This window comes from Giraffa tippelskirchi, chromosome 4 (genome assembly GCF_054371585.1).
Source record: "Giraffa tippelskirchi isolate mGirTip1 chromosome 4, T2T-mGirTip1v1.2.pri, whole genome shotgun sequence".
In the NCBI taxonomy this organism is placed as follows: Eukaryota; Metazoa; Chordata; class Mammalia; order Artiodactyla; family Giraffidae; genus Giraffa; species Giraffa tippelskirchi.
In genome coordinates this window covers 172,575,357-172,602,248 of record NC_137278.1, presented here as the reverse complement: position 1 = coordinate 172,602,248, position 26,892 = coordinate 172,575,357, and the positions used below count along the sequence as shown (strand labels likewise).

Sequence of the window (26,892 nt, the reverse complement as noted above, 5' to 3'; positions counted from 1 at the left end):
GCCGACCTGGGAGTGCGAGGCGGCTCTGGCGTGCGAGGTGAGTCCCGGGGTCTCGGGGCCCGGGAATCCTCGGGGCGGATGGGGCGCGGGAAGCCGGGGGAAAGCCGAGGGGATACGAGGGGTCCTGCGGACGACGCCCGGAGCTGGGATCGGTCGGCGCACCCCGCCGCCGGCGCCCGCGCTGACCGTCGCGCGCCTCTGGCCCGCAGACCCCGAGGACGCGGCCATGCCGGGCGGAGCCGAGGCTGGGGAGGCCGAGGAGGAGGCTGGGGCCGGCTCCGGGTCCGAGGCGGAGGAGGACGCGTTGTGGGAGCGGATCGAGGGCGTCCGGCACCGGCTGACGCGCACCCTCAACCCGGCCAAGCTCACGCCGTATCTGCGCCAATGCCGGGTCATCGACGAGCAGGACGAGGAGGAGGTGCTGAGCACCTACCGCTTCCCGTGCCGTGTCAACCGTACCGGTGAGCCGTGGGGGGCGAGGGGTCGGCACTGAGCGGGCGGGGCCGACTTTCCCTGGGGCCTTCTTGGGGCCGACCGGCCAAGAGCTCTGATCCCCCGGACCTCAGTCTCCACATCGGTAGGGTGGGATGGTTGGTGTGCCCGCCATCCTGCCTCCTTTAGCGTGTCCGCGGTGTCTACACCGCGCCTGGATTTCTCTGCCGCCTCCTCGGCCCACCTTAGAGTAAGAGGTTGGCTGTAGTTGCGGTTCAGGCCGGGCTTGGGACCTCCCGGTCACAGCTGGTGGACTTGGCCTCGTTCCTGTGTCCTTTGCTTTCATAGTTTCTCCCTGTCCCCCGCCTTCTGTGTGTCACATACTTTTCGGAGAGTTATTTTTCTTTAATTTCCCATCCCAGTTTTTTGAGGGTGCCTTCTCCCGTAGGTTGTGCCTGAACGGAGCTGGCGAAGCCATGAGGGTCTGATGGTGGAATTTCAGGCACTGGTGAACGAGATAGATATTTTGGTTTGCCTTTGAGGATGGAGGGGGCTTTTCTGTGCCGTTGTAAAGGCAGGCTCCGTTTGCTGGCCCCTTATCTGTGTGGAGAGCAGGCAGGGGCTTGGGGAGCTGTTGAAACACAGTTGCCACTGGTGGTGGGGGGGGGAGTGGCCCCTGATTCTCCTGGCTGCAGCAGACAGGCTATCTCCTCTGATGTGTTGAGTCAGGCCCCTGTATGTGTCACTGGTTCAGAGATCTGGGGAATGTGGGCCCTTGGAGTAGTCGGGGTGGGGGGCAGGGAGCAGACGGGAGAAAGCAGCTAGGCACTGGGGGCAGCCCTCACCTTGACCCTTGGACACCCACCCCCCATTCTCCAGGGCGCCTGATGGACATCTTGCGCTGCCGCGGGAAGAGGGGCTATGAGGCCTTTCTGGAAGCCCTGGAGTTCTACTACCCTGAGCACTTCACACTGCTCACTGGCCGAGAGCCTGCCCAGCGCTGCTCCATGATCCTCGGTGAGTGGGTCTGCAGTGGGTGCCAGTGCAGATTCCTTACCCCCTCCCTGTGAGGGGGGCACTCCCATTGTGGCCATTGAACAGGCAGGGAAACTGAGGCACAGAGACAACTGAAACTGTCTGCCCAAAGCCTCCCAGCAAGCTGAGTGTGGGGCTGGGTTTGTAATGCAGTTAGAGTTTAAATTCAGAGCCCACACACTTAACGTGGCTCTTTCCACCTGAAATTGTTCGCAGACACGTATGTGGCCGACATGTACCAGTTTGCAGTTTCTTCTGCAAAAAATTCAAACATGCCATGAGACGAGAATAAACAGCAAAGATCTTTACTTCTTCTTTCAACTCTGCTCTGCTGGTAACAGTTTGGCAATTATACACACACACACATACACAGGGGATCATCTTACATGTCTTGTTCTGTATTTCATTTTTTCTTGGAACAACTGATTTTTGTGATTCACTCCTCCACCACCACCAGTGTGATTCCGTTATGCTTGTTTTTAATGACTGCATCGTGTTTGTTAGTGATGTGCCATAGTCATTTAACACATCCTCTATTGATGTGTTATTTGCAAATATTACAGTGCTGGGAACATCCTTCTAGGTGCATCTTTGTGCAGATGTGTGTCTCAGGAGAAGTTCTGAGAAGTCATATTTCTTAGAGAATGTGTAGCTTCCCTGGTGGCTCAGTCTGTAAAGAATCTGCCTGCAGTGCAGCAGACCTGGGTTCCATCCCGGTGTTGGGAAGATCCCCTAGAGATGGGAATGGCAACCCACCTTCAGTATTCTTGCCTGGAGAATCCCATGGACAGAGGAACCTGGTGGGCTACATACAGTCCATGAGCTCGCCAAAAGTCGGACACGACTGAGCAACTAACACAGACACAACATGGATCCCTCCAGCAGTATATGAGCACCCTTTTTATTGTACCCTCATTCATCCTGGGGATCATTTAAAAATATTTTTTTTATGGTTAGATATGTGATAAATAATATGTTGTTGTTATAAGTTTGCACTTTGTTGAGAGATGTACTCAGCTTACTCAGCAACTTAGTTAGCCTTGGGCAAATGGCTTGACATTTCTGTGCCTGGGTTTTTCTGTCTTTAAAATGGGTGCAATAAATAGTACCTACCTTAAGTGTTGTGAAGATTACATAAATTAATATACGTATGTAGACCAAAGAGTAAAGTCAAATGTTAGTGGTACTACTAGTATTATTATTATTGCTAGTGAGTTGGAGGGGGCTCCCAGATGGCACAGTGGTAAAGAATCCACCTGCCAGTGGAGGAAATTCAAGAGACACAGGTTCAATCCCTGGGTTGGGAAGATCCCCTGGAGTAGGAAATGACAACCCACTCTAGTATTCTTGCCTGGAAAATTCCATGGACAGAGGAACTTGGTGGACTACAGTCCATGGGGTCACAAAGAATGGGACACAACTAAGCGACTAAGCACAGCACAGCACAAACATAGGAAAATATGTTCCTCATTGCATATCTGCATGCATACATGCTCAGTTGTATCTAACTCTTTGTGATCCCATGGACTGTAGCCCGCCAGGCTCCTCTGTCCATGGGGATTCTCCAGGCAAGAATACTAGAGTAGGTTGCCATTCCCTTCTCCAGGGGATCTTCCCAACCCAGGGATAAAACCCAGGTCTCCTGCACTGCAGGTGGATTCTTTACTGTCTGAGCCACCAGGGAAGCCCATGAATACTGGAATGGGTAGCCTATCCCTTTTCCAGGGGATCTTCCCGACCCAGGAATTGAATCGGGGTCTTCTGCGTTGCAGGTGGATGCTTTACTAGCTGACCTACCAGGGAAGCCCTTTGCAATGTTTAACAGTCATTTTTTGTTTGGGAATTTGCAATTTGATAGTTTCTGGCCATATTTTTATTTTGTTGTTTGCTTTTGGGTTTGTAGGAGCTCTTTATATAGTGTGGCTCTGTGTCATTTGTTGTATTTTCTCCCACTCTGTTACTTGTCTTTTAACTTTGCTTCTTACATCTGTCATCATTCAGACATCTCTTATAGTTTTTTGATTTTTGCCTTGTTTAGGAAGCATTTCCCTGTCCCCACACTGTAAAAATGGGTTCCAATATTTCCTTCTAGTGTTTTTCTGGTTTGGGTTTTTCTGTGTAGTCTGCCATCTTGCTGGATTTTATTTGCCTGACCTGACTTCCCTGCCCTGTCCTTGGCAGATGAGGAGGGGCCTGAGGGCCTGACCCAGTTCCTGATGACAGAGGTGCGGCGGCTGCGGGAGGCTCGCAAGAGCCAGCTGCAGCGGGAGCAGCAGCTGCAGGCCCGGGGCCGGGTGCTGGAGGAGGAGCGGGCAGGGCTGGAGCAGCGGCTTCGGGAGCAACAGCAGGCTCAGGAGCGCTGCCAGCGGCTGCGGGAGGACTGGGAGGCGGGGAGCCTGGAGCTTCTGCGGCTTAAGGATGAGAACTACATGATCGCCATGCGCCTGGCACAGCTCAGCGAGGAGAAGAACTCAGCCGTGCTGCGCAGCCGGGACTTGCAGCTGGCGGTAGGCCCTGGGGAGGTTGGGGTGGGGTGTGCCATGGGGAAGGGGCAGGTTTGCAAAAAATGACGGTAATATGGTAGCTGGCTGGTGTCCCAGAGCCACCATCTGCTGGCTACTGGACCATGGGCAAGTCCCTTCCCCACCCTGTGCCTCAGTTTTCTCATCTGTAACATGGGGATATTGATAGTGCTTATTTCATTGAGTTATGACTGTGGTTCTCAACTGGGGGTGATTTTGCTCCCCCTGTCCCTAGCAACTTTTGGCCATGTCTGGGAACACTTTTGATCATCAAAACCAGGAGTGTGTTACTGCAGTCTAGTGAGTAGAGGCCGGGGATACTGCTAGACATCCTTGGAGCCCAGGACAGCTCCACAACCAAGAATTGTCCAGTCCAAAAGGTCCGCAAGTGCTGAGGCAGAGAGACCTTGAGGTAGAAGGATTCCTCGGATTTAAGACACAGAATTTAAGACATGTACAGTGCCTGGTGCAGGGTTAGTGCTCAGAACCTGGATTATGGTTAGCCATTGTTATTGATATTATTAAGTATGACTCTATGCCGTGTTGGTTACGCACATCACATCATGTAATCTCACAAAGACACTGTGCTCCACGTTCTCGTTTTGAAGTACAGACACAGGTGTAGATTTAAAGGGACTTGCTCAAGGTCACAGAGCGGCAGGTGGCACAGCCTGGATGTGATCCAGGTCTGCCTGGTACCCCTGCTGGCCTCTGCCTCATGATGCTGTTCCTCTCGCTCCCATCCAGATGAAATCTCACCCAGTTCTCTCTATAAGCGAATGAGGCCATGCCTCTTACAGGCTGAGAAACTGAGCCTCCTCTTTCTTGGTGTCTTATTGGGTCTTCACATGGGGATAAAGCTGGGATTTTACTGCTGCAGAGAGTTGTCTCAAGGATTTGACAGTGCCTGCGGCCAAGGCAAGAGATGCAGGGTTTGATCCCTGGATGGGGAAGATCCCCTGAAGGAGGAAATGACAACCCACTCCAGTATTCTTGCCTGGAGAACCCCATGGACAGAGGAACCTGGTGGGCTATGAGTGAAGTGACTGAGCACACACGTGGCACACAGTAGGCTGTCCTTGGCAGTACTGCACAAGGTTCCACTGGGGGATTTTGATGGTGGGATCTGAAGCCACCTGACTCCATGAGCCTCAGCTGTGGCTGGGGCACCCCAGGGGGTGAGAGGTGGCCGTGGACAATTGGTCACATGTCCACGATGAGCCTGCAAGTGTGAGAGCACTGGTGTTCTGGAGCCTGCGACTGTGGGTGCCACTGGGGGTAGGGGTGGACATCTGGGGAAAGGAGTCCCGACTGGGGGTTGTTGAGGCCACAGGTTCATAGGCCCAGGCTGCCAGGCCCACTTGGGCCTCAGGTTCCTCATCCTTGAAGCGGGAGGTCACGATGCAGTGACATCATAGCAATATAGTACCTCCTGTGTAGTAGGCATGGTCATCCGGGCTTGATGTCCATCAACTCCTGTAATTTCCTGGGAACTCCACTGGCATGGGGTTCAGGCAGAGCTCTGTTATTATCCCCATTTATGAATGAAGAAACTGAGGCACAGACAGGTTGGTTGGAGTACTTTCCCAGAGTTCCAAGATGGAGAATTTCTGACTCTATTCTGGGCACTGCTGGGAGTGTGGTGACGTGGGGGAGAAGCCTGGTGGGGAGAGCCTGCTCAGAGAGGACAGTGTGATGGGCACTGGTCCCTGGGTGTTGGGAGGGGCTGTGGCCAGCACAGTTTGTCTCACCTTTGGGTTGGATGTGATTTTAAGTTGGGTCTACTGAAGTGGTGGATATGTGCATGTGACTGGGGTGGGGGGGTGCCCTGAGTGTGTGTGTGTGTACCTGTCTGGAGTCTCCTGGGGTTGGGTAGAGGGATGAAGGAGAGATGTTGGAGGTTCTCTGTGTGTCAGCATTTCAGCTCTAGGTGCACATAGGATGCGTGTGCTTAGTCACTCATTTGTGTCCAACTCTTTTGCGACCCCATGGACTGTAGCCTGCCAGGCTCCTCTGTCCATGGAATTTTCCAGGCAAGAATGTTGGAGTGGGTTGCCATTTCCCTTCTCAAGGGGATCTTCCTGACCCAGGGATCAAACCCGCGTCTCCTGTGTCTCCTGCACTGCAAGTGGATTCTTTACCGCTGAGCCACTGGGGAAGGTCCAGGATGGCCCTAGGGGTAAAGAAATCTGCCAGTGGGCAGAGAACAGCTGCTTCTTCCCGGTTTAGCTGGTGGAGGGTAAGGGATGAAATTCAATTAATAGATAAGCTTTTCTTTCAATGTAGCTACTGTACATTTGCCTTAATTTACTGGAGCTTTTCCACAACCAATTAACAAAGGCTTTGCAGGTGGAGATGAACAGAGCAGCTGATCATGCTTTCTCCTGGCAGCTTGGGTCCCTTCCCCCCTGGACAGGTGTGTGGTGGCTGTGATTTAATACTGTATTTTATAAGGTGCAAATTTAATGAGCTGTTATTTCTAAGCAACATAAACTTAAAGGAACGAACGCTATAATTTTGTGCTAAGTGAGTTTGTATACCAGGATTAAATGCATCCGTTATTTCCTGGTGTTCGGTGGAGACTCCCAGGTGCCCTGTCCTCTGAGCTCATCCGGGAAGCCTGCCGGCCTCAGGTCAGGCAGGAGGCCGGGGTGTGTGGCTGTGGTTTGCTGGAGAGGGTGTGACCACATTTGCCCTTGTAACTAGCTGTCTTTCTCTGGCGGCTCACAAAGCGGGTTTTGTGAGGGGAAAGGAATGTGAGAGTCATGAATTTCTTTCTGAGTCCTCTGCGGAGGAGGAATGGGCTGTTAATTCGTGGAACTGCCTGACCCAGTCTCCAGACCCTTGCGTGTGTGGGGTGGAGGGAGTGGGGAGTGCCATGCCAGGCTCTGGAGGCTGGGAGGCTGTGAGTCCTTTCCAAGCAAGGCCAGGGCGCTCCTAGGGCACCAGACGTCAGCATGCCTGAGTGTAGCCCCAGAGGTCACTGTGTCTTTTTCCAACAATGACTTCATTTTGTGGCCTGCCACCTGCTGCTCCTCGTGTCGCTGTCTAGCCACCTCAGACCCCACATGAATTTGGAAAATCACTTGGGGTGAGTACACTCATAATCCAGCCAGCTGGTTGTACATCTCTGCCATGGCCACCACTCAGCCACCCACACAGCCCCCTTGGTCAGTTTCTGGCTGCCCACACTGAACTGGTGACAGTGGCAGGGGGGTCCTAGGATTTTATTCAAAGCTGTAAAAATAGCTACTGTTACACCCCCAGCAGTTCTGTAGTTTAAAGGCCTCTGTCCACCTGCTGTCTTGTTTGATGCCTTCAATGACTTTGGGAGGCAAGTGGTGGAGCAGGAGCAGGGGGATTGAACAGGCCCATTTTACTGATAGGGAAACTGAGGCCCAGAGGAGGTAAGTGACTTGCTCAGGATGACGGAGGGTAAAATGGTACAATTGAAACCTGGACCCCAGATTTGGAATTTGTGTTGGGAGTGAACCAACAACATAACCATCCCTCTTGGAGGCTCTGGTAGGAATATCTCTAAGGGAGGATCAGACTCATAGCTGTTCTGTGCATGTATGTTGAGCGGGGAAGCTTTCTGAGGGGGGACATCCTGGCTTTTGGGCTGGGTGAGACCCTCAAAACTATCCTCCTCCTTATTCCCCTGGGAGATGAGGAGACTGAGGACAGAGAGGGGCCATGACTTGCCCAAAGCCACACGGAGTTAGAGGCTGAGCTGGGCCCAGCCCCTTGGTCCTCCTGTTCTTGGTGCAGCCCTCCTTCCCATCCATTATGCTGGTGCTGGGCTCAGTTGCCTGTGCTCAATGTCAGAACTGCGGGACAGACAAGTGTATTGTGATCTGGCCCATCCACCCACAAGTCCTTGAGGCAGATTCCCCTGGGAGGGTGGCTTGGTCCAGCCTGTCGCTTCTTTGTAGACATGTCCAGGCAGGATGCTTGCTTGGACCCCCTCTGGGAATTGGGGAGGCACCCCGGACTACAGGAGCATTACCTCTGTCTCCCCTCTGGCTTGGCCGGTGCTCCCTCCCTGAGCTGACCTGTGTCCTGGGCCCCAGGTGGATCAGCTCAAGCTCAAGGTGAGCCGGCTGGAGGAAGAGTGCACGCAGCTGCGAAGGGCCAGGGGGCCACTCCCTGGGGCCGAGGAGAAAGAGAAAGAGCCGGACAGTGCGGACCTGGTCTTGGAGCTCCGTGCTGAGAACCAGCGGCTGGTGGCCTCACTGCAGGAGCTGCAGGAAGGCCTGCAGCAGGTATGGGGATAGGCTGGGGGGAGGCCAGACCCTCCTGCTCACTTGTCCCCCTGAGGCCTGGAAAAAGGATTCTAAATCCAGGGATCTGAGATCCGGCTGGCCTCTTAAGTTCTGAGTGGAGGCGCTCAGCACGCACTGGGTGTTGGTGTCTGGGGTCTGGGGCTAGGGGAAGGGGGGGAACTCAGGAAGCCTCTGAACTCCTTGAAACTGTGCATCGGATTTTGTGTGTGAACATTTTTCTGGGGAGTGGGCCCCCAGTTTTCCTTGGATTTGTAAAGGAGTCTGACCATGGAAAGTTGAGACCTCTGAGGTCTGGGTGGCCCCAGGGCTTGCTCAGTGTCCTGTGGCAGGTCAGGGAAAGCATGGGCCTGCCACCTGGCCATTACTCCTCACAGGAAGTGGGGGAGGAAGCTAGGACTCTGGTGTATTTTATAGGGTTGGGGGTGCCTGGCTAGGGTGTGGGTCTGGGGACTGGATCTTCGGCCCAAGGTCTATCTGCCTGGGCCAGGCTTAGACCCTATGAAAACCCCTTGTCAGGCCAGAGGAGGGGGATGAAAATAGGCCTTGGAAATATTACCCATCTTCTGTCCTGGCTAGCGGGTGGGGGCCAGAGCAAGAGAGAACAGGCCTGGTTCTTGTTGAGGAATAAGATCCTGGTCCAACTTGTCGGAGTACGCCCTCATCCACTTACCTCATTTGTACCCCAGATGCTCCCTGGAGGGTGGGCAGAGCTGCTGGGGCCACACCCACTCGGCAGAAGGGGAAGCCGGGGTTCAGAGAGGCCAAGGCTCTTGGCCAAGGGGGCAGAGCTAGTGGGCTGGGGATGAGGGCTGTGTCCCCCCTCACCCCACACTCAGGAGGGGCCCAGAGCCAGGGGCTGAGGCAGCCCTGAACTCTTGACACCCGCCCCCGCAGGAGGCAAGCCGGCCAGGGGCCCCAGGCTCCGAGCGCATCCTCCTGGACATCCTGGAGCATGACTGGCGTGAGGCACAGGACAGCCGGCAGGAGCTGTGCCAGAAGCTGCATGCTGTACAGGGGGAGCTGCAGTGGGCTGAGGAGCTGCGGGACAAGGTGATGTCCATGTTCCCCATCCACCCCCTGCCTTGCCCCCACCTGCCTTTTTGCTCACAGCCTGGGGAGGCTCCTGGGGAGGGGGGGAATGGGCATCACCCATTTACTTCAGCCAGCCTTCCCCAAGCATCTGCTGTGTGCCAGGTCCCATGCCAAGAACCATGCATTCATTTGTTCTCAAATATGTGTTGAGGTCCATCCGTGAACAAAACAAAGGTCCCTTCTCCTGGGGAGGACAGATTCTAGCAGGGGAGACAAACAGGATGCCTTATGCATAACCCACAGTCCCTCACTTCTTGTCACGGAGGGTGATGAGTGCTGTGGAGGAAGCAGAGTGGGTTAAGGGGGCAGACTACAGTTGAAATGAGGAGGCCCAGGTGGGCTAGGATGGGTTGTTCCCATTTTACAGATCAGGCAGCTGAGGCCCAGTGAGGGGATGTCAGTTAGCTGCCCAGGCCACCCAGTTGGGGAGGTGGGCACACATTACTAGGGTTCAGTCCTCTCCCTGGACCTGCTGGGCTCCTGCCCCTAGTCCCCAGCCCTGGAGTCTGACCGGGGTGTGTCCCATCCCCCTCTGCCCTGCCACACCCACAGTACCTGCAGGAGATGGAGGACCTGCGGCTGAAGCACCGTACGCTGCAGAAGGACTGTGACCTGTACAAGCACCGCATGGCCACTGTCCTGGCCCAGCTGGAGGAGATCGAGAAGGAGCGGGACCAGGTGAGCCCCACCTGCTGTGTGCCCGGTCCTGGTTCCCATCCAGGGGAAGATGGGGAGAGGCAGGTGGGACTGGAATCACAGACAAACAGTATACTCGTCAGTTTAGGATGGGGCAAGTAGGCCAGGAGAAACAGACAGGGGACCTGAGCACTGAGGTATGCCAGCCCTGCCCTCTCAACACACCTGCCTCACTGGGCTCCTGGGACAGGTATGAAAGCTGGTGTGGGCAGCCTTTGCATCTGAATCCTTGTTCTCCCCACATCAAGGGTGAGGCTTTCAAATGTTTGTTGGTGAAGAGATTCTCAAAAGTTCTGGCTCCCAGGCTCTGGGTACCATTCTTTCACCTCCTGAGGGGTGGGCCGAGGTCTCCAGCCCTCCTTGTCTGAGCTCCCCATGCAGCAGGCTGGGCAGCAGGTTTTGTCCTAGGGCCACGTTCGAATCCCTGGAATCCCTGGAGCAGTTGATGTCTACACGTGAGAGTGGGCCTCGGGACCTGGTGAAAACGCAGATTTGGAGTTTTGACCCAGGACATACTGGTTCAGGTGGTCTGGGGTGGGCCCAGGAATCTGCACTTCACCTGGCTGCTCCTAGCCCCTGAGGCTCTCACCCCTGCTCCCTCTGAGACAATGGGTGGCAGGTCCCCGCAGCCATGGATCAAGCTCTCGGGCACCCTGGTCTACAGTGTGTGGAAAAGTTCTTTGGGTGCACTGGGCTGGGTTTTGAGCCCTGGAGGCTGGGAATAAAGTCCCTCCCACACAGTGTGTCCCACAGAAGAGTTTTGAGTTGTTTTGGGGAAATGGTATGAGCCTGGACTCTGCAGCTGTGTCCCTGCTGGCTTGGTGTCCCTATCTGTAAAATGACAATAAGGAGACTCTCTAACTCAGAGAGTTAGTGTGAAGATTAAATGAGCCGATTTAGCACAGGGCACAAGCATGCAGGCAGTCCTTAATAAACATTAGCTGCCGGTCCTGTAGCAACCCCCCCACCCCACCCCCTGGCCTGATCTGAGAGGTCAGAGGCCAGGACAGGTGAGCCAGCATGTCACCTTCGGCTCCTGGCCCCAGTCCCCTCCCTGCCCACTCTTGCCAGGCCATCCAGAGCCGAGACCGTATTCAGCTGCAATACTCACAGAGCCTCATTGAGAAGGACCAGTACCGGAAGCAGGTCCGAGGCCTGGAGGTGGAGCGGGATGAGCTGCTGACGGCGCTCACCAGCCTGGAGGGTGCCAAGGCCCTGCTGGAGGTGCAGCTACAGCGGGTCCAGGGGGGGCCCCATCTCAAGGTGAGCAGGGTCAGGAGTCCAAGCTGGAGCTCTCGGCCAGAGTGAGACCTGGTGAGAGACCTCAACCGGGGGTGGGGACATGGGGGACCCATTGGGAGTCCTCACCTGGGCCTGGGAAGATGCAGGCTCTGGGAGGAAACATGTGGGTCCTGACTGGAGTCCTCATTTGAGGTCAAGAACATGCCAGTCTTGGAGGCGCCTATTGGCCAGGGTGGACAAAATGCAGCTTGATGGGTGGGGGTTGGTGTATCAGGGAACAGGACAGGAGTTTAGGGGCCTCTGGGTTTCTGAGGTTATACTTGGGGCGCAAAAAACAGTTTGAAGCTTGTCTTATTCTACACTTGGAGAAGCCCAGCTGCCTGAGGGTCAGCAAGCATCTTAGAATGCAAAATGTGTGCCCTAGAAGTTCCTCAGAGACCGACTAGTACAGTTGCCTCATTGCACAGGGCCCAGAAAGGGTCATAAGCTTGCCCAGGATCACATAGCCATCCAGCAGTGGAGCCGAGCCCCTAGATCCCTTATAAGTCAGACACTGGCTCTCAGATCTCTGCCAAGATAGGAAAAGAAAGGCTTTTCCTATTTTGTGTGTGTGCTTAGTTGCTCAGTCATATCTGACTCTTGGCAACCCTTTGGACTGTAGCCCACCAGGCTCCTCTCTTCATGGGATTTTTCAAGCAAGAATGCTGGAGTTGGTTGCCATTTTCCTCCTCCAGGGGATCTTCCTGACCCAGCGATTGAATCCACATCTCCTGTGTCTCCTGCATTGCAGGCGAATTCTTTACCCACTGAGCCATCAGGGGAAGCCCCTTTCCTATCTTGGGTTTGCTTAAAGAGGATCAGTCTGCCAGGAGTGTCGTACCTGAAGAAACAGAACAAAAGAAGCATAAATCTGTGATTTTTGACTTTTAAATATCCTCAGTGGCTTACTTTGCCCTAGAAGTCCTACAGGGTGGTTCCCTTACCTGCCCACCTCGAGCCAGGTTCTCTCAGTCTCAACTTTTTTTTTTTAAATTATTAAACTTTTTGTTTTGTATTGGCATATAGCCAATTAATAATATTGTGATAGTTTCAGGTAGACAGCAAAGGGACTCAGCCATACATATACATGTATCCATTCTCCCCCCATACTTCCCTCCCATCCAAGATGCCACAGAACATTGAGCAGAGTTCCATATACTGTATAGTAGGTCCTTGTTAGTTATCCATTTAAAATATAGCAATGTGTACATTGTTGATCCCACACTATCCCTTCCCCCCAGCCTTAGCTTTTTAATTCCTAGAATGTGTCAGTCCTGCCTCAGGGCCTTTGCTCTTATTGTTCCATCTGCCTCGCCCATCCTCCCCAACTTTAACACCTACTTATCCTTGAGTTCTCAGTTCCAACCACACTTTCCCTGGAAAACACTCTGATGGCCCCCTGGCCTGGTGGGGCCTTTGAGTGCCTTCCCCACCCTAGGTACCTTCCTTCCCAGCTCTTTTGGAAGCTGAGCCTTAATTCCTTCATCTGCCTGCTTGTTTATAGTGTGTCTCCTCCACTAGGCTGTGAACTCCATGAGGGCAGGAATCCAGCTCCCTCCTTCCCCACCTCATCCCTGTTTCCAGCACTCAGGCATTGAGAAAATGGTGGTGGCTGGCCCCGGCCCAGCACTGCTGACCGCTCCCTCTCCCCTTCCTCTCCAGGCCTGTGCCTCTTCCCATTCCCTGTGCTCCAACCTCAGCAGCACCTGGAGCCTCAGCGAGTTTCCGTCCCCGCTGGGAGGCCCAGAAGCAGCTGGGGATGCGGCTGTTGTGGGAGGACTGGAGCCCCACACCTCGGTAAGACGCCTGCCCTAGCCCAGACGTTTGGGGTACAGATGGCCGTCATATTATTACTGACACACAGGGGGCTCTCCAGTTTGCTGACCATTCCATTTCCCACGAGAGGAAATCGAGGCCCACGAAAGCCAAGTACCTTGTTGAAACTCCCAAAGAAGCTGGCTCAGTGCTGGGCTTGGGCTCAGGCACCAGGAGACCTGGGGAGCCATTCACATACCAAAACTTCGCAGAGCCCGCCCCTCCACTCTGGGCTCTAGTTCCCATCTGTGAAATGAGCACAAACTTGGCACCATGAGTTGTGGGCGGGTGCCATGGGGGTGACCAGGCCCTGCTGTGACTTTGCAGGAGGAGGCCACGGACAACGAGAAGGAGATCAATCGCCTCTCCATCCTGCCCTTCCCGCCCAGCGCTGGCTCCATCCTTCGCCGGCAGCGAGAGGAGGACCCCGCGCCCCCTAAGAGGTAAAGGGAGAGGCCTGGGGTGGGGGGCACTACTATTGCCTCCCAGAGTCCTTGATGCCAGGGTCAGGTCCACGCTGTCACCTCCCTTTGCTGCCCTTAAATGACTGGAGCTATGGAAACCCAGGTTCCAGAAGTCATATGTGTAACCAAGGGGTTAAGACAAGGTCAACGGGCAGAGTGGGCTCAGTCCCTGCTGAGCACCCTGACATGAAAGTCACTGGAGGTTAAGCCTCAAAGAGCCTTAATCCAGGGGGAAGCCTGGGTTTTCAGGACTAGGAGACACGGAGGAGGTTCTCAGGTGTCAAGGATCTCAGGCAAGAAAGGCTGCAGGTTCAGGCAGCAGCAGCAAACGGGGGCCAGATAAACTGAGCCATGTGATTGGTGCAAGGACCGAGGGTGGGAGATGTCCTGCCTCCTGGCATGTGTCCCCTGTCATCGGCTTGATGTAATGAGTGAACCCGCCATGATGAGTGTGCGATGGGAAGGTTATGGTCTAGTGTGGGATGCAGACGCTGGAGCTACAAATGACAGTAGAAAGTAGGATTGGGATAAGACATGAGAGGTCAGGGCAGGCTTCCTGGAGGGAGTGGCATTACAGACCACAAGGGGTGGCCTCCTAGGTGGAGGGACATGGGCATAGTTGCACGGTCAGAATATTAGCTTCTTGCCCTGTGACTTTAGGAGTCTAGCCTGCATGTGCTTCGGGGTTGCCAGACATTGGGGCAGCACGGGGACAGGAGCAGGGGGTGGGGCTGAGTGCCCACTACACTCAGTGCCGGCCCCTCCCACCCTCTCTCTGCCCAGGTCCTTCAGCAGCATGTCAGACATCACAGGTAAAGGCCCTGGGATTCCATGGGGAGGGCTTGTCTGGGGACCCACCTGAGGCCTGTGCTATCTATGCTTCCCTTGGCCTGCGTCCCCTCCCTGAGGCTCTGCTGTCCCCTGGCCGGGCAGGGAGGCTCTGCTCAGGAGGCTCTGGGGGGGTTGATTCCCACCTCTCATCCTGAGCCCATCCTGGTCCTCTCTCCTGGTCCCAGCTGTGCTCTGTGGAGCTACTCAGTTCTAGCCCACCCTCCACCTTCTTCCAGGAAATTGAAGGGTCACTCTGGTCGGCCCAGGCCCAGCCCTGAGCCCAGTGAGTCCAGTGTGTTCCCAGGGCCTCCAACCTGCCAAGGCCTCTGGGCCCTGAGCCATCCCTGGGCTCGAGGGGCTCAACCCCTTCTTATGGACCCTGCCCTCCCTCATGGCTCTGCTGGCGCCCCTGAACCTCACCCCTCCTCCCCAGGGAGTGTGACGCTCAAGCCCTGGTCCCCGGGCCTCTCCTCGTCCTCGTCCTCCGACAGTGTGTGGCCTTTGGGAAAGCCGGACAGCCTTCTGGCCAGAGGCTGTGGCCTGGATCTCTTCAACAGGTACCGCAGTCGCCTGGGGTGGGGTGGAGCTGGGGGTCTGCTCCAGATCCCTGGAGAAGGGTGAGCATAGATGAGGTGGAAGGGAGCAGCAGCGAAGCCCTTGCCTCAAGCCGCTGTCAGACTATTGGGTTTTTGCACAGAGGCAGACGTTGAATTCATATGTTGTCACCACTGTCTGGGAGGCTTGGGCTGGTTATTTCACCTCTCTAGGCCTCAGTTTCCTCATCGGGGAAAAGGGCACAGCAATGTCTTTTGCAGGTGGTGTTTGGAGGCTTAGGACTTGTGGCAGCCAAGCACCTCGCTTTGCCAGGTGTGCGGTGGGTGCTCGGTAGGTGGCAACTGTTACTTGTACTGGTTGCCTGTCCCTGCTCAGATCTTCCAGCAGGACTGAGCCTCCCAGCAGACTTTGTGCTGAGGGCGGGGTGGGGTGGTGGTAGTTTGTCATTTGTAGCTCCCTGCAGCTGAGCTGGCCCCAGGCCTATGACGAGACAAGAACCTCTGGTGGCTCCCAGCACGCTGCAGGCCATGTGCTGCAGGCCATGTGCTCTGTCTGTTTTGGTGGATGCATGGCTTTCCTTGTCAGTGATCTCAGGAGGACAGGCAATGGAAGAGGCTGTTCTGAGAATGTGGCCTTTGAACGCAGCCAGGAGAGAGCAGGCCAGAAGGGCAGCTGGGTAATATGGAAGAGGAGAGAACAGAGGCTGTCCAGGGACAGGCCTGGCATTTGGTGGTGACTGGAGTGTGAGGGCAGGGAAGGGGGAAAGGTGAAAGTCTAGGCTAGGGCAGGCTTTGTGAGTCAGGCTGGGGAAGTGTGGTGCTGTGCACCCTGGGAAACCTGGGCAGCGTTGGGGGGTGGAGGTGGGGTGGAGGTGGGGTGGGGTGGGGTGGGGTGGGGGGGATGGGGGAGGGTGGGGGGGATGGGGGAGGGTGGGTGGTTGGATAGGGGAGGGTGGGGTGGATGAGGGGAGGGAGGGGGGTGGGTGGATGGGGGGGAAGGTGGGGGGGTGGGGAGCGGTGGGGGAGAGGGGATGGTGTTTAGTTATTACTAAACTCAGGCCGGCTCCTGGCTGCTTTACAGCATTCCTTCTGTCTTGGGAGGCAGGCTCTATTATGAGTACCCCTTTTTTATAGAGGAGGAAACCGAGGCTCAGAGAGGTTAAGCGACTTGCCCGAGGTCACACAGCTGGGACGTGCCAGGGCCAAGGTCCAGAGTGGCCTGACCAGATTTGGGTTTTGGGGAGGGCATAGGAAGCACTGAATGTCAGAGCTGGAATGTGGGGATGCTGGTTACAGAGGACAGGTCGCACGAGAAATCAGGGCAGAGCAGCACTGGGAGCCTCCTGCCCCCTGGAAGCAGCTTGGCCAGGCCCCTGCCCCCACTCTCACCCTCCGGCACTGGGCCCAGTGTGACATTGTTTCTCACTGTGCAGGACGTGCTTCTGGGGGAAGGGGCGGAGGCGCCTCCCTTCCTGCTTGCCTCGGCCCTTCCTCCCTTCCTCCGCTCAGGCCTGCAGCAGGGGTCCTGGCTGCTGTCCAAGCGCCTCAGGGATGCCGCAGAGGGAGCTGGAGGTTCTTGCCCATGTGATCATGGGACCACCTCTGGTGCCCACACAGTTCCTGGGGAGGAGGGAGATGGGGGAGGAACACAGATTGAGGGGTTGGGGCAGGGTTGGTGGACCAAGAGAGAGGAGGGTGGGCTGATGGGAGTTCAGGGATGTGAGAGCCTTAATGGACAGGGGAGTGCTGTTTGCACATGTCCTGGGCTGGAGGCAGGGTTACAGGTCAGAGTACAGGCAGGATCCAAACAGACTTGTGAGCCAGCTGAAATCCTGGCTATGTCACTTGCTACTGTGGGGCCTTGAGCAACTCATTTAATTTCTCAGTACCTCCGTTTTCTGCTCTGTAAAATGGGCTCACAGTAGTACCTGTCCCTTGGGGTCATTGTGGAGGTTCTAATATTCTTGCAAGAGTGCTAAGTGCAGTGCCTGGCTCATACTGAGTGGGAAGTTAGCTCTTAGCTATTATTGGTGCTGTTGTGGCTTAATCTTCAGAGTAGCCCTGCACGCCCCATATACAGATGAGAATGAGGCTCAGAGTCAGGAATGTGTCCCACGGCCACTTGGTGGTAGAGCTGGGGATTCCAGAGTCCCTTCCTCTTGTCACAGCTACTTAAGTTGTTTTTTTTTTTTTAACTTTTATTTGTTTTTGACTGTGCTGGGTCTTCACTGCTGCATACAGGCTTTCTCTAGTTGCGGCAAGAGGGGGCTACTCTCCAGTTTGGGTGTGCAGGCTTCTCATTGCGGTGGCCCCTCTTGTGGAGCTCGGGCTCAGTAGTTGTGGCGCATGGGCTTAGTTGCCTCACGGCATGTGGATTCTTCCCAGAACAGGGATCAAACCCGTGTCCCCTGCCTTGTCAGGCAGATTCTTAACCACTGTACTACCAGGGAAGTCCCCACTGAAGCTGCTTTAACCTCCACCTGTGTTGAGTGCTCCCTGTGCGTTGGGTGTTGCAGCTGTTTGCTCTCCCCTGCCCCTCTTGGCTCCCAGAGTCTTGGGCCAGGGCAGAAGATGGTCAGGCAGGTGGAAAAGAGTGAAAGTGAGATGCTGGTGGGGAGGACACTGGGAGAGTATTGGGGTGCTGTCTCCTGGGCACGGCCATACCTGCCTGCTCTTGTTACAAAGACAGGATCTCCGGCATTGGCCGACCTCACACAGGGAAGGTTTGGGTAGGTCATCGCCTAACTCCACCACCCACCAGCTGTGTAACCCTTGGCAATTGTAACTTCCCGTGGCTTCAGTTTTCCTCTTCTCTTATGTTGGGGGAATAACAGATGGCTTCCGTAGGGTGGTTGAGAGGATTCAGTGAGGTAATCTGTGTGACATGCTTACATCTCAGCTTCATAGGTCTCTGACCTATGAACCTAGGGATCTTCCCACAGTGCCCCAGGGTGTAGGGCAATACTCGTCCAGGCCACCTGACTCATGATGCTCAGGGTTGGCAGAGTGAAGGACTTGGCCCAGTTCCTGTTGTTCCCCTGTGACCTGACTCCTGACCTGATACTGGGGAATAGGATTGGGAGCCCTCTCCTGGTGGATGGGGACCCCCATCCTTCCCACAGGCAGGACTGGGATCAGTCAGATGTTGTTGCCAGAAACCTAGGAGCTCCTGAGAGGTTGGAGCAGGCATCCCCTGCCCTCCATCATGTTCCTTTTTCTTCCCCACCCACTTGTCTGCTGAGGTCTGAGTCTGAGAGACCTGATCTGGATCCTGCGCCCGTGAGCCCCTAGGTAGTAGCCTGGGGCTATGGAGGCTCAGAGAAGTCACTTGGTTCCTCAGGAAGGTGGGCAAGGGCATCCTGAAGGAGAGGATGCCCAAGCTGCGTCTCTGAGCCTGAAAAGGTGGAATGGCTGAGGAATTGCCCTGATGCTGAAATTGCAGGGAGGGGGCGTGGCATGCAGGCAGGGGTAGGGAGTGAGCAGTTGGACCTGGAGGGCTTGAATGCAGTCTGCTCGCTGGGCCCTCAACTGGGGAAGCCAACAGTGGTCAGCTGTCTATGGGTTTGAAATTGGGTGGGGGGAAGCTGGACCACAGAGAGGTGACTTGTCCTGAATCACATGTGGTGATAGTGAATGTCTAGTTTTTATCGGGCACTGTTCCAGCAAAATCCAGTGTTTAAACTTACTGAGTTGTACAACGAGGTAGATAGACACAGATGGGACTGCTGAGAACCAGAGGTGAGCAGCCAGGCCTCCTGGCCCCAGAGTTCCTGCTGGTGCCCTCCATGCCACTTTTCTCAAACTCTTCTGATGGTATCCCGCCGCAGGAGAAACCCAGTACAAGTGCCTGGAACAAAAGGATAACGGGAAGATAGTTGGATTTACTTGAAGGGAGACAGGCTTATATTTTCTATTCCATTCCATTCAAAAACAGTGCTGGTCATGACCCAGTGAATTTCATAACCCATTTAGTTGGAAAGCCCTGGAGCCCTCTGGTTTCCACCTCTACCTGCATTATCTCTATGTTTGTCTAACCCTCACACCCCCGGTGGGAAATGAGTGTCATCATTGTCTTTGCTTTATGGATGTGGGGATAGAAACAAGTGGCCAGCTTGCTTCCAAAGGCTACAGCACAGTTAGTACTGTGGCTTCAGCCATCCAGCCGTTGGGCAGCATAGCCAGGCCCAGCCTCAGGCCTCCCATCTCTGTCCAGGCCTTTCTGTGCCCAATCGATGTGGCCAGGACAGTCCTGGGGCTGAAGGAGCCTGTAAAGGCAGCCCAGATGTCCCCAGCATCCATGTCTATCCACAGCCCCTGGGTCCTGGTCCTCTGTTTTGACTCAGGCCAGACTCCAGAGGGCCAGGGTCCTCCCTTGCATGGGTACTGACTGGTTTAAGGTCTTTGCAGCCTTGCCCACCCTGGGCAGGCAGCAGGGGGCAGTGTAGCTGTGTGGCTGAAGCTGCCAGGGTAGATGGGGAGGTGAGTGAACGCCCAAGCTTTTCCTGGGCTCCCTTTCCATTTGGGGCACACCCACAGAACCTGACCTCTCCCTTTCCCCAGAACCATGGAGGAGGGGTCATCGGGAGACTTGTGGTCAGTTGTCTCTGAGTCTGGCCACAGGGCTTCACCATTTCTCATCCAGGGATAAGCAGAGTCCTCCTATGATAGAGATTTGGTGCCTCTTTGTCCTGACTGTCAGTGGTACCCACTGACCACCAGAGGAAGGTCAGATACCTTCATTCCTTGCCCTCCATAGGCTGGCTCCAGCTTGCTTTTCCTGGGAGCTGTTTCCCAGGATGTTAAATTAGTTATTTAGGGCAAGGAGTTTAGCATGGTGTCTAGCACATGGGAAGCACTCAGTAAGTGTTTGGTGCTACTGTTATTATTGTTGTTATTAAATTCTTCTGCACTGTATCCTATTCTCCACACTTCTGCCTGTACCAGCTCTTCGATCTGGAACCATAGGGTTCTGTCTGTTCCAGAAGTACTTCTATTCTTCACCGTCATGTAGCCTAGCTGCTTCTTCCTCTGGGAAGCCCCTCCCCTTTATGCTCCTACTGCCAGCAGTAACCATCCCTGATCTGTTACGATTTAAGGGTGACCTCCTGCTCTAGACTATGAGCATAACAAACTTTTATTAGTCATCTGCCAGATGTGCCAGACACTTGTGATTGGTGGTAGGGATCCAGAGCCAAACATGATAGAGGGCTGATTCTCAAGGCGTTTTATTGAGGGAGGAAACCAAGGGGTGCTCCAGCAAGAAGATCCACCTCACTGTGTGCAGGGGTTTGAGGGGTTTGGGAAGGAGAGGTTGCTTTTGACCTGAGCTATGAATGATAAGCAGAATTTGCCAGGCAAAAAAGAAGGGAAAGAGCATTCCAGCAGGTGCAGTGGCCTGGAGTGGCAGTCTTGGCATCTTTGGGGCATCACTATAGTTCTCCAAGAATATTGAACTGAATCAGCATACTGACTAAACGCTAATTCCATCTCTTTTCTCTCTGCTCAGGTCTCTGGCCATCCGAGTGTCTGGCTGGAGTCCCCCGGGGGGACCTGAGCCCCAGGAAAAGGGCCCAGATAGCCTGTCTTTCCTCGGGGACAGCTGGTCTGGGGCTGTTGTGCGGAGGGTGCTCTCTGGGCCAGGGTCGGCCAGGGTAGAACCAAGAGAGGTGAGGCCCCGCCCCTCTGAGCTGGGGGCTGAATCGGTACATTAGCTGGGGCTTGGCGCCCTCTGATTGGTGGATCTAGATCATTGGGCGGAGTTTCTGGAGATTGGTTGAAGTAGGGTGGGCTCATCACTAGCGGCTGGTTGCCCCGCCTCAGCCAGCATTAAGTGAAATCTGATTGGGCAGGGGCTGGGCGGTGGGGCAGACTGATAGCACCTGGACAGATCCCCACCCTTACACGTGGAAAAGACCAGACTGAGCCATGCTGGGTGGGGAGGCCAGTTACAGGGAGCACGGTCTGACTGGGCACGCACCCTGTGAGGTGGGAGCATCAGAATTTTGACATGGTCACCCCCACACGCGGTGTTCTTCATCCCCAGGGCTGTCCTGGGAAGCCCTGGGAAGCTAGCTTAGTTCCCTGTCTGGGTTTTCTCCCAGCCAAGGGGAGAGGCTGCTGGTTTGGAGGGAGCAGGCCTGGAAGGCGAGGCCCAGCAGAGAACCTTGCCCCGGAAACAGACGTCCACACTCCCACTGATGGACTTCAAGGGTAACCCTGGCCTGGGGCGGGCAGGGACTGAGGACTCAGGAGGAGTCCTGGAAGGTCAGAACTGAGGGCCCAGGAGAAGGCTCCTCCAGTCCATGGTGTGGGTGGGACAGCTGCAGCCTGGGAGGGGGATGCCCTGCCTCCTGACTCCTGTCAGTGCTCTTCCCTCCTACACCTTGCCCCCTTGCTAGTTGTCTCTTCTTATGCCCTTCCTCTGTCTTATCCTCAGTAAGCAACTTACAGTGAAAGGAGCACTGGATAGGAGTCCAGGAACCTGGGTTTGGGTCCCGGTTCTGTCCCCAGTGGGCTTGCTGGCTTTGGGCCCATCCCCTCCTTCCTGGGCCTTGGACTCTCATTTTAAGAAGGGGAAGGTATGACCTCTCTGAGGTTAATGCTTGACTTTCTCCTTCCCTTGTCCTTGCTGCTGCCCCCTGCCTTGTCCACACTCAGCCTGCCAATCCTTCCATGAGGCCCTGGACACCTGGGTGAAGGAGCCAGGGGCTGAGCCCTTCTACATTCGAGCCAACCTCACCCTGCCTGAGCGGGCTGACCCCCATGCCCTGTGTGTGAAAGCTCAGGAGATCCTGCGGCTGGTGGACCCGGCATACAAGCGGCGGCAGGAGTGGTTCTGCACGCGGGTCGACCCCCTCACCCTGCGAGACCTGGACCGGGGCACTGTGCCCAATTATCAGAGGTGACACAGCCCACAGCCCTGGGAGCTGGGACTGGGATGGGGGACTCTTTCTCTCCTCCTGCAGTCCCTTGCCATCCTCTGGGACAGGATTGGGGGAGGGAGCTGGAGGAGAGAAGGTGAGGGACTCCCCATCTCCCTACAAACTCATGACATGACCTCCCTTCTTCCCCCACCCCTTCCCGCCAGAGCCCAGCAGCTCCTGGAAGTTCAGGAGAAATGCCTGCCATCCAGCCGACACCGGGGCCCCCGCAATAACGTAAGCTGGGCTGCAGAGGACAGGGTGAGGGCTTGGGGAGGGAGTGCCAAGTTGGGGGGGCTAAAAGGGAGAGGACAGGCTCCATTTTCTGGAAGCTAGGGGAGGAGATCCCACCCACTTGATTGCTCATCTTCTTGGTGAGGATTTCGGTTGCATCTTCACCCAGACTTGGTTGGTCCTGTCCCCAGTGTGTCCATGAAAGAGAATAGCAACAGGGCTCCTGTCCGGGTAGTTGAGAGGGGGAAGTGAGACAGTGTGCCCAGTCCCCAGGAGCATGGGTGGCATGTGGTGAGCACTTAATAGAACGATAGTCACACTCCCTTCTCTGATCCCTGGACCATGCGCCTGGGCAGAGCAAGGCTCAGAGAGGTTAAATATTTCAAGCGACCATGGTGCTAGAGAGAAGGTGGAGAACCTGGGCTTTGGAGCCATGCCTCCGGTGTTTGCATTCCAGCTCTGCTCCTTCTCTACTGTGTGACCTTGGACGACTACCTCCTCTCTTGAGGCTCTGTTTCCTCATCTGTAAAATGGGGGATCATGCTTCCTGCCTCGTGGGTTCATGCATGTGGGATCTAGTTAGTGTTTGTCACATTGTTACATTATTTGACGCCTGTCAACTATTGATATCCACGGGGTCGCAAAGAGTCAGACACGACTGAGCGACTGAACAACAGCAACCACTATTATAATTAGTGCTGTCAATTTTGGTTTTTCTATTCTCTTCCTACATTGCTGATTAATTGGAAGAGACCTCAGAGTTTGTCTCTTACATCTTATTAGGTCCTTCTGGGCCTCGATTTCTGATCGGTAATGTGGGGGCAGACCTAAGGCTCCTCTAGCTCTAACTAGCTCTAGCAGCCTTGCTTCCCTGAGTTCCTAGTGATGGTCACCCTCCCCTGTCTCGGGGGCTGTGCTGGGCCAGGTGGGGGCAGGGGACAGCCAGATAGAGAGGGGGTTCTTGTGCTGATCCGTGAGACTGGACAGCAGGGCCCTCTCTCCCTGAGGATGGGATGGAGCTGAGCTCTGAGGTGCCCCTCTTTTTCTACTCCCTCACCAGCTAAAGAAGCGTGCCCTGGACCAGCTACGGCTGGTGAAGCCCAAGCATGTGGGGAGTCCTCCTGGGGACTCCCCAGAGCAGCTGCTGCTGGAGCCCTGCTCAGGTGCGTGCCCAGGTGCGAAGGTGCAGCCACTGCCTACTGGCTCCAGGAATGTGCCCATCTGGGTGTCCTTTGGCCTTGGTGTTCCCTTTGGCCTTGAAGGGGTGGTGGGAGGGTTCCAGTCGGGGGCAGGGTGCAGGCCAGGGACCTGGTGGGAGATGGGCCATCAGGATGGAGGGAGCTGGGCTGTGTCCAGGTGTGACCATGTGAGGCACAGACAAGCATGGGCCTGTTCTTGTGTGGCAAAGCATGCACAGCTGTGCCTTTTGCCTGTGTATGGTGGCAGGTGCCACGATGATCCCAGAGGGAGTTCCTGGAGGCAGGAGGATGAGGGGTTAGGGGAGCCCAGAGGAACGGATAGCAATTCTGAGGGTAAGGCTGGTTAGGAAAGGCTTCCTGGAAGGGAGATTGTTTGAACTGGGGCTTTCAAGGATGAAGAAGACTTCATGCCAGGCAGAAGGCAAAGACTCAGAGGCGTGGCTGTGTGTCATATGCTTGGAGGACACCGAGTACAGCAAGCGTATAACTCAGGTCACACATTGTGGCAGAGGGGAGAGGGAAGGGGCGAGGTAGGAGGGGTCCTGGCCCACCTGGGAGCTTGGGAAGGTGTGACCTGGGCTCTGACAGGAGAGTTAACTGGGCCACCAGGGCGTGCAGAGGTCCCGTGATTAGAGCTGCTGAGCTGTGAGGTCGGAATAGAGCCTGTAGTGAGGGGATCCGTGGCTTGCTGCCTCCCCAGCTCCGGCAGGGCTGGGTCACCCACATGGAGGATGTGGCCTTCTTCCTGAGAGTTGTGGGAAGTCACTGGTGCATTGAACACAGGGGAGTTACAGGATCTGACTTCGGCATTGAAGCCTGCCTCAGCTGCCGAGAGGAGAATGGCCTCTAGGGGGCACGGGTGAGGCCCGGGATGGGGAGGAGCACAGTCTCAGTGAAGTCCAGCAGCGGGTTTTAGGAAGGGAAAGAAGATAGGGGCCTTGAGAGGAGGCACTGGGGTTCTGAGTGTCGAGGGGGTTGGCCATCCCAGCAGCGAGGAGCTGGGGCCCTGCCTGCACCCTCATCTCGTCTACGTCCTGTCCCTTCCCATGCCCAGAGCCAGAGCGGAGCCTCAAACCCTACAGCCTGGTGCGGCCCCTGCTGGTGTCTGCTCTGCGGCCCGTGGTGCTCTTGCCTGAGTGCCTGGCGCCCCGGCTCATCCGCAACCTCCTAGACCTGCCCAGCTCCCGGCTGGACTTCCAAGTGTGCCCAGCGGGTGAGCCTGCACACTTGAAGATGGGAGGGTGGGGTGGTACCCTGGGGCAGTCAGGCCCACTGGCCCTTCGTTTGTGCCTTTCTGTGCTTTGCAGAAAGCCTCTCTGGAGAGGAACAGTGCACATTGTCAGCACCCGGAGCCCCCAAGGCCCGGCCTGCCGCCCCTGGCCTGGGCAGCAGGATCCGTGCCATCCAGGAGTCTGTCGGGAAGGTAGGTGCTTGGGGTGGGGCATGGGGGGCGGTGCCCTCTGGACCCAGGAGCAGAGGGTGACCCTGGGCAAGCCCCTTTCCTTCTATGGGTGTCTTCTCACCTGTGAAATGGGTGGCCTGGGGCACTCTGCCTCAAGTGGCTCACCCTGGAGAGTTTGGCTGATATATCTGATCTGTTCATCCTTGTCTCAGACTTGCCGCTCCCCTGGGAGCCACCTGGGGCTGCCAAGGGTGGGGTTAGCGCCTTCTGCAGATTGGGGTCTAGGGAAAGTGACTTATTTCCCTGGGTCTTGGGTTTTCCCTTCCAGTTCTTTCCTTATTGCCAAGGTGGTTGGGGAAGCCAGACCCTGTAGGGGGCTGTGTTATGGGGGCCCAGTCAGGGGGCAGGGAGGCTAGGGTCTCTGGCCTGGGAGTAAAATGTAGCCTTGACCACCCCCACCCCGAGAAGAAGCACTGCCTGTTGGAGCTGGGTGCTCGGGGTGTGCGGGAGCTGGTCCAGAACGAGATCTACCCCATCGTCATCCACGTAGAGGTGACCGAGAAGAATGTCCGAGAAGTCAGGTGCGTTGAGCTGGAAGGAGGGGTAGGGACCCCGTGCTTCCTCCTGTTTGGATGCCTTGCTCTCTCTCTCTCTCCATCTCTTCATTTGCCTTCTGTCTCTCTCTCTGACTCCCTCTGTCCATCATCCCTCTCTGACTCTGTCTTAGTCCATCCCTTTCTGTCTGTCTCACTGTCCACCTTCATCCCCCGCTCTGACCACTGCCTACTGTCCTCTCTCGGCAGGGGTCTGCTGGGCCGGCCGGGCTGGCGGGACTCTGAGCTGCTGCGGCAGTGCCGGGGCTCGGAACATGTGCTCTGGGGGCTGCCCTGCTCCTGGGTACAGGTGCCTGCCCACGAGTGGGGCCACTCGGAGGAGCTGGCCAAGGTGGTGCGGGGCCGCATCCTGCAGGAGCAGGCCCGCCTTGTGTGGGTGGAGCGTGGCAGCACCAGAGGTGGCAGCAGCAGCAGCAGCAGCGAGGCCTGAGGGCCCCCTGGAACGCCTGTGCCTTCCTCACGCACTCCAGAAGCCACCACCGGGGACCCTGGTGTCTGCAGTGGAGCCGGGTCCTCCCCATCCTGAGCCTTCCTTGACCCTGGGACTCTTGACGTGGGGCTCTGGGCTCTGGGCTCTGGGCTCTCTCACCCACAGGAGCCCCTGGCGAGAGCCCTACCTCCCACCCCTGGACTTGCTGCTCTGGGCCTTCCCCTGGCCCTGTGTCTCCACGGGCCCATCTCTTGGTCTCACGCACACATCTGTGTCCTGTCCCTCATTGCTCTTCTCAGAGCATCTGCATTCTCAGTCCTGTGCATTGGTTTGCACACCTAAGATCCCACAGGGTGGACTCCAGTCTGCCTCTCCCCTCAGCTCACGAGGTCTCCTGGCTCCACAGCCTCTTATTATTTTTTTGGCCTCACTGTGTGGCATGCAGGATCTTAGTTCCCTGACCAGGGACCGAACCTGTGCCCTGTGCAGTGGAAGCAGAGTCTTCATCGCTGGACCGCTGGGGAAGTCCTCCACAGCCTCTTCTGTTCACAGGAGCCCCCGAGCCTGTCGTGTGTGACACCCACCCGTCCAGCTGACATTTCTTGTGTTTACCTCCACGGGGGCATTGTGGCTTCTCCAGTCTACTGTCACCTGTGCCCGTCGTGTCTTCCAGTCACATGTGTGTCCGTGGTTCTCCCCTGTGTAAATGTCATGCCCCCCACCCCCGTGACCCTTAGGCACTAACCCGCGTGTGTTCCCGGTGAGCACACCCCAGGACCATGTTCTCACAGCACCTGCACCCCTCCCCGCCCTGCCTCTCGGAGGAATGGGTGGGGAGGGGGCCAGCCGCTCCGTTACCAGAATGTACAGCTTGTGGATTTTTAATGGGCTTTTTCCCCTCAGAAGCGGCAAATTATGGAACATTAAACAGTTTTTCATAGAAGCTGGTGGCCTTTTGCTTGCTTGCCTCCCTGGCCTGGGCCCCCTTCCCCTCATCCCACTTGTTGCCACCCCCAGCTCAGGTTGATACCACCTTTCAGGTTCCTGCTCCCCCATGGGGAGGGTCAGATTTCTCTCCTGACTCA

At 56.0% G+C, this 26,892-nt stretch overlaps 1 protein-coding gene across 8 annotated transcripts; it reads left to right on the top strand.

Annotated features, from left to right (window-relative positions):
• On the top strand, positions 1-26,750 carry CARD10 (caspase recruitment domain family member 10). Of its 8 annotated transcripts, none has more exons than XM_081591542.1 (22): positions 1-37; positions 210-461; positions 1,312-1,449; positions 3,649-3,974; positions 7,042-7,080; positions 8,063-8,254; positions 9,170-9,325; positions 9,920-10,045; positions 11,135-11,326; positions 13,007-13,141; positions 13,487-13,602; positions 14,407-14,435; positions 14,888-15,011; positions 20,515-20,674; positions 21,110-21,218; positions 21,666-21,909; positions 22,096-22,165; positions 23,223-23,325; positions 24,416-24,574; positions 24,669-24,784; positions 25,229-25,344; positions 25,567-26,750. In XM_081591542.1, exons 2-22 carry the CDS (start codon positions 227-229, stop codon positions 25,805-25,807), a joined length of 3,126 nt encoding a protein of 1,041 aa, XP_081447668.1. In that variant the 5' UTR covers positions 1-37; positions 210-226; the 3' UTR covers positions 25,808-26,750. The 8 variants fall into 8 exon arrangements, with proteins under 8 accessions (XP_081447668.1, XP_081447665.1, XP_081447673.1 ...); XM_081591539.1 differs by having other exon boundaries at positions 21,110-21,272; positions 25,232-25,344; XM_081591547.1 differs by lacking the exon at positions 7,042-7,080 and having other exon boundaries at positions 25,232-25,344.
• Positions 26,751-26,892: the final 142 nt, after the last annotated feature.

Coding starts and splice junctions, on each gene's coding strand:
- CARD10 (XM_081591539.1), top strand. CDS start 227: ATGCCGGGCGGAGCCGAGGCTGGGGAGGCCGAGGAGGAGGCTGGGGCC. Junction 23,326..24,415: donor GCTGCTGGAGCCCTGCTCAG/GTGCGTGCCCAG, acceptor TCCCATGCCCAG/AGCCAGAGCGGAGCCTCAAA. Junction 24,575..24,668: donor CTTCCAAGTGTGCCCAGCGG/GTGAGCCTGCAC, acceptor TGTGCTTTGCAG/AAAGCCTCTCTGGAGAGGAA.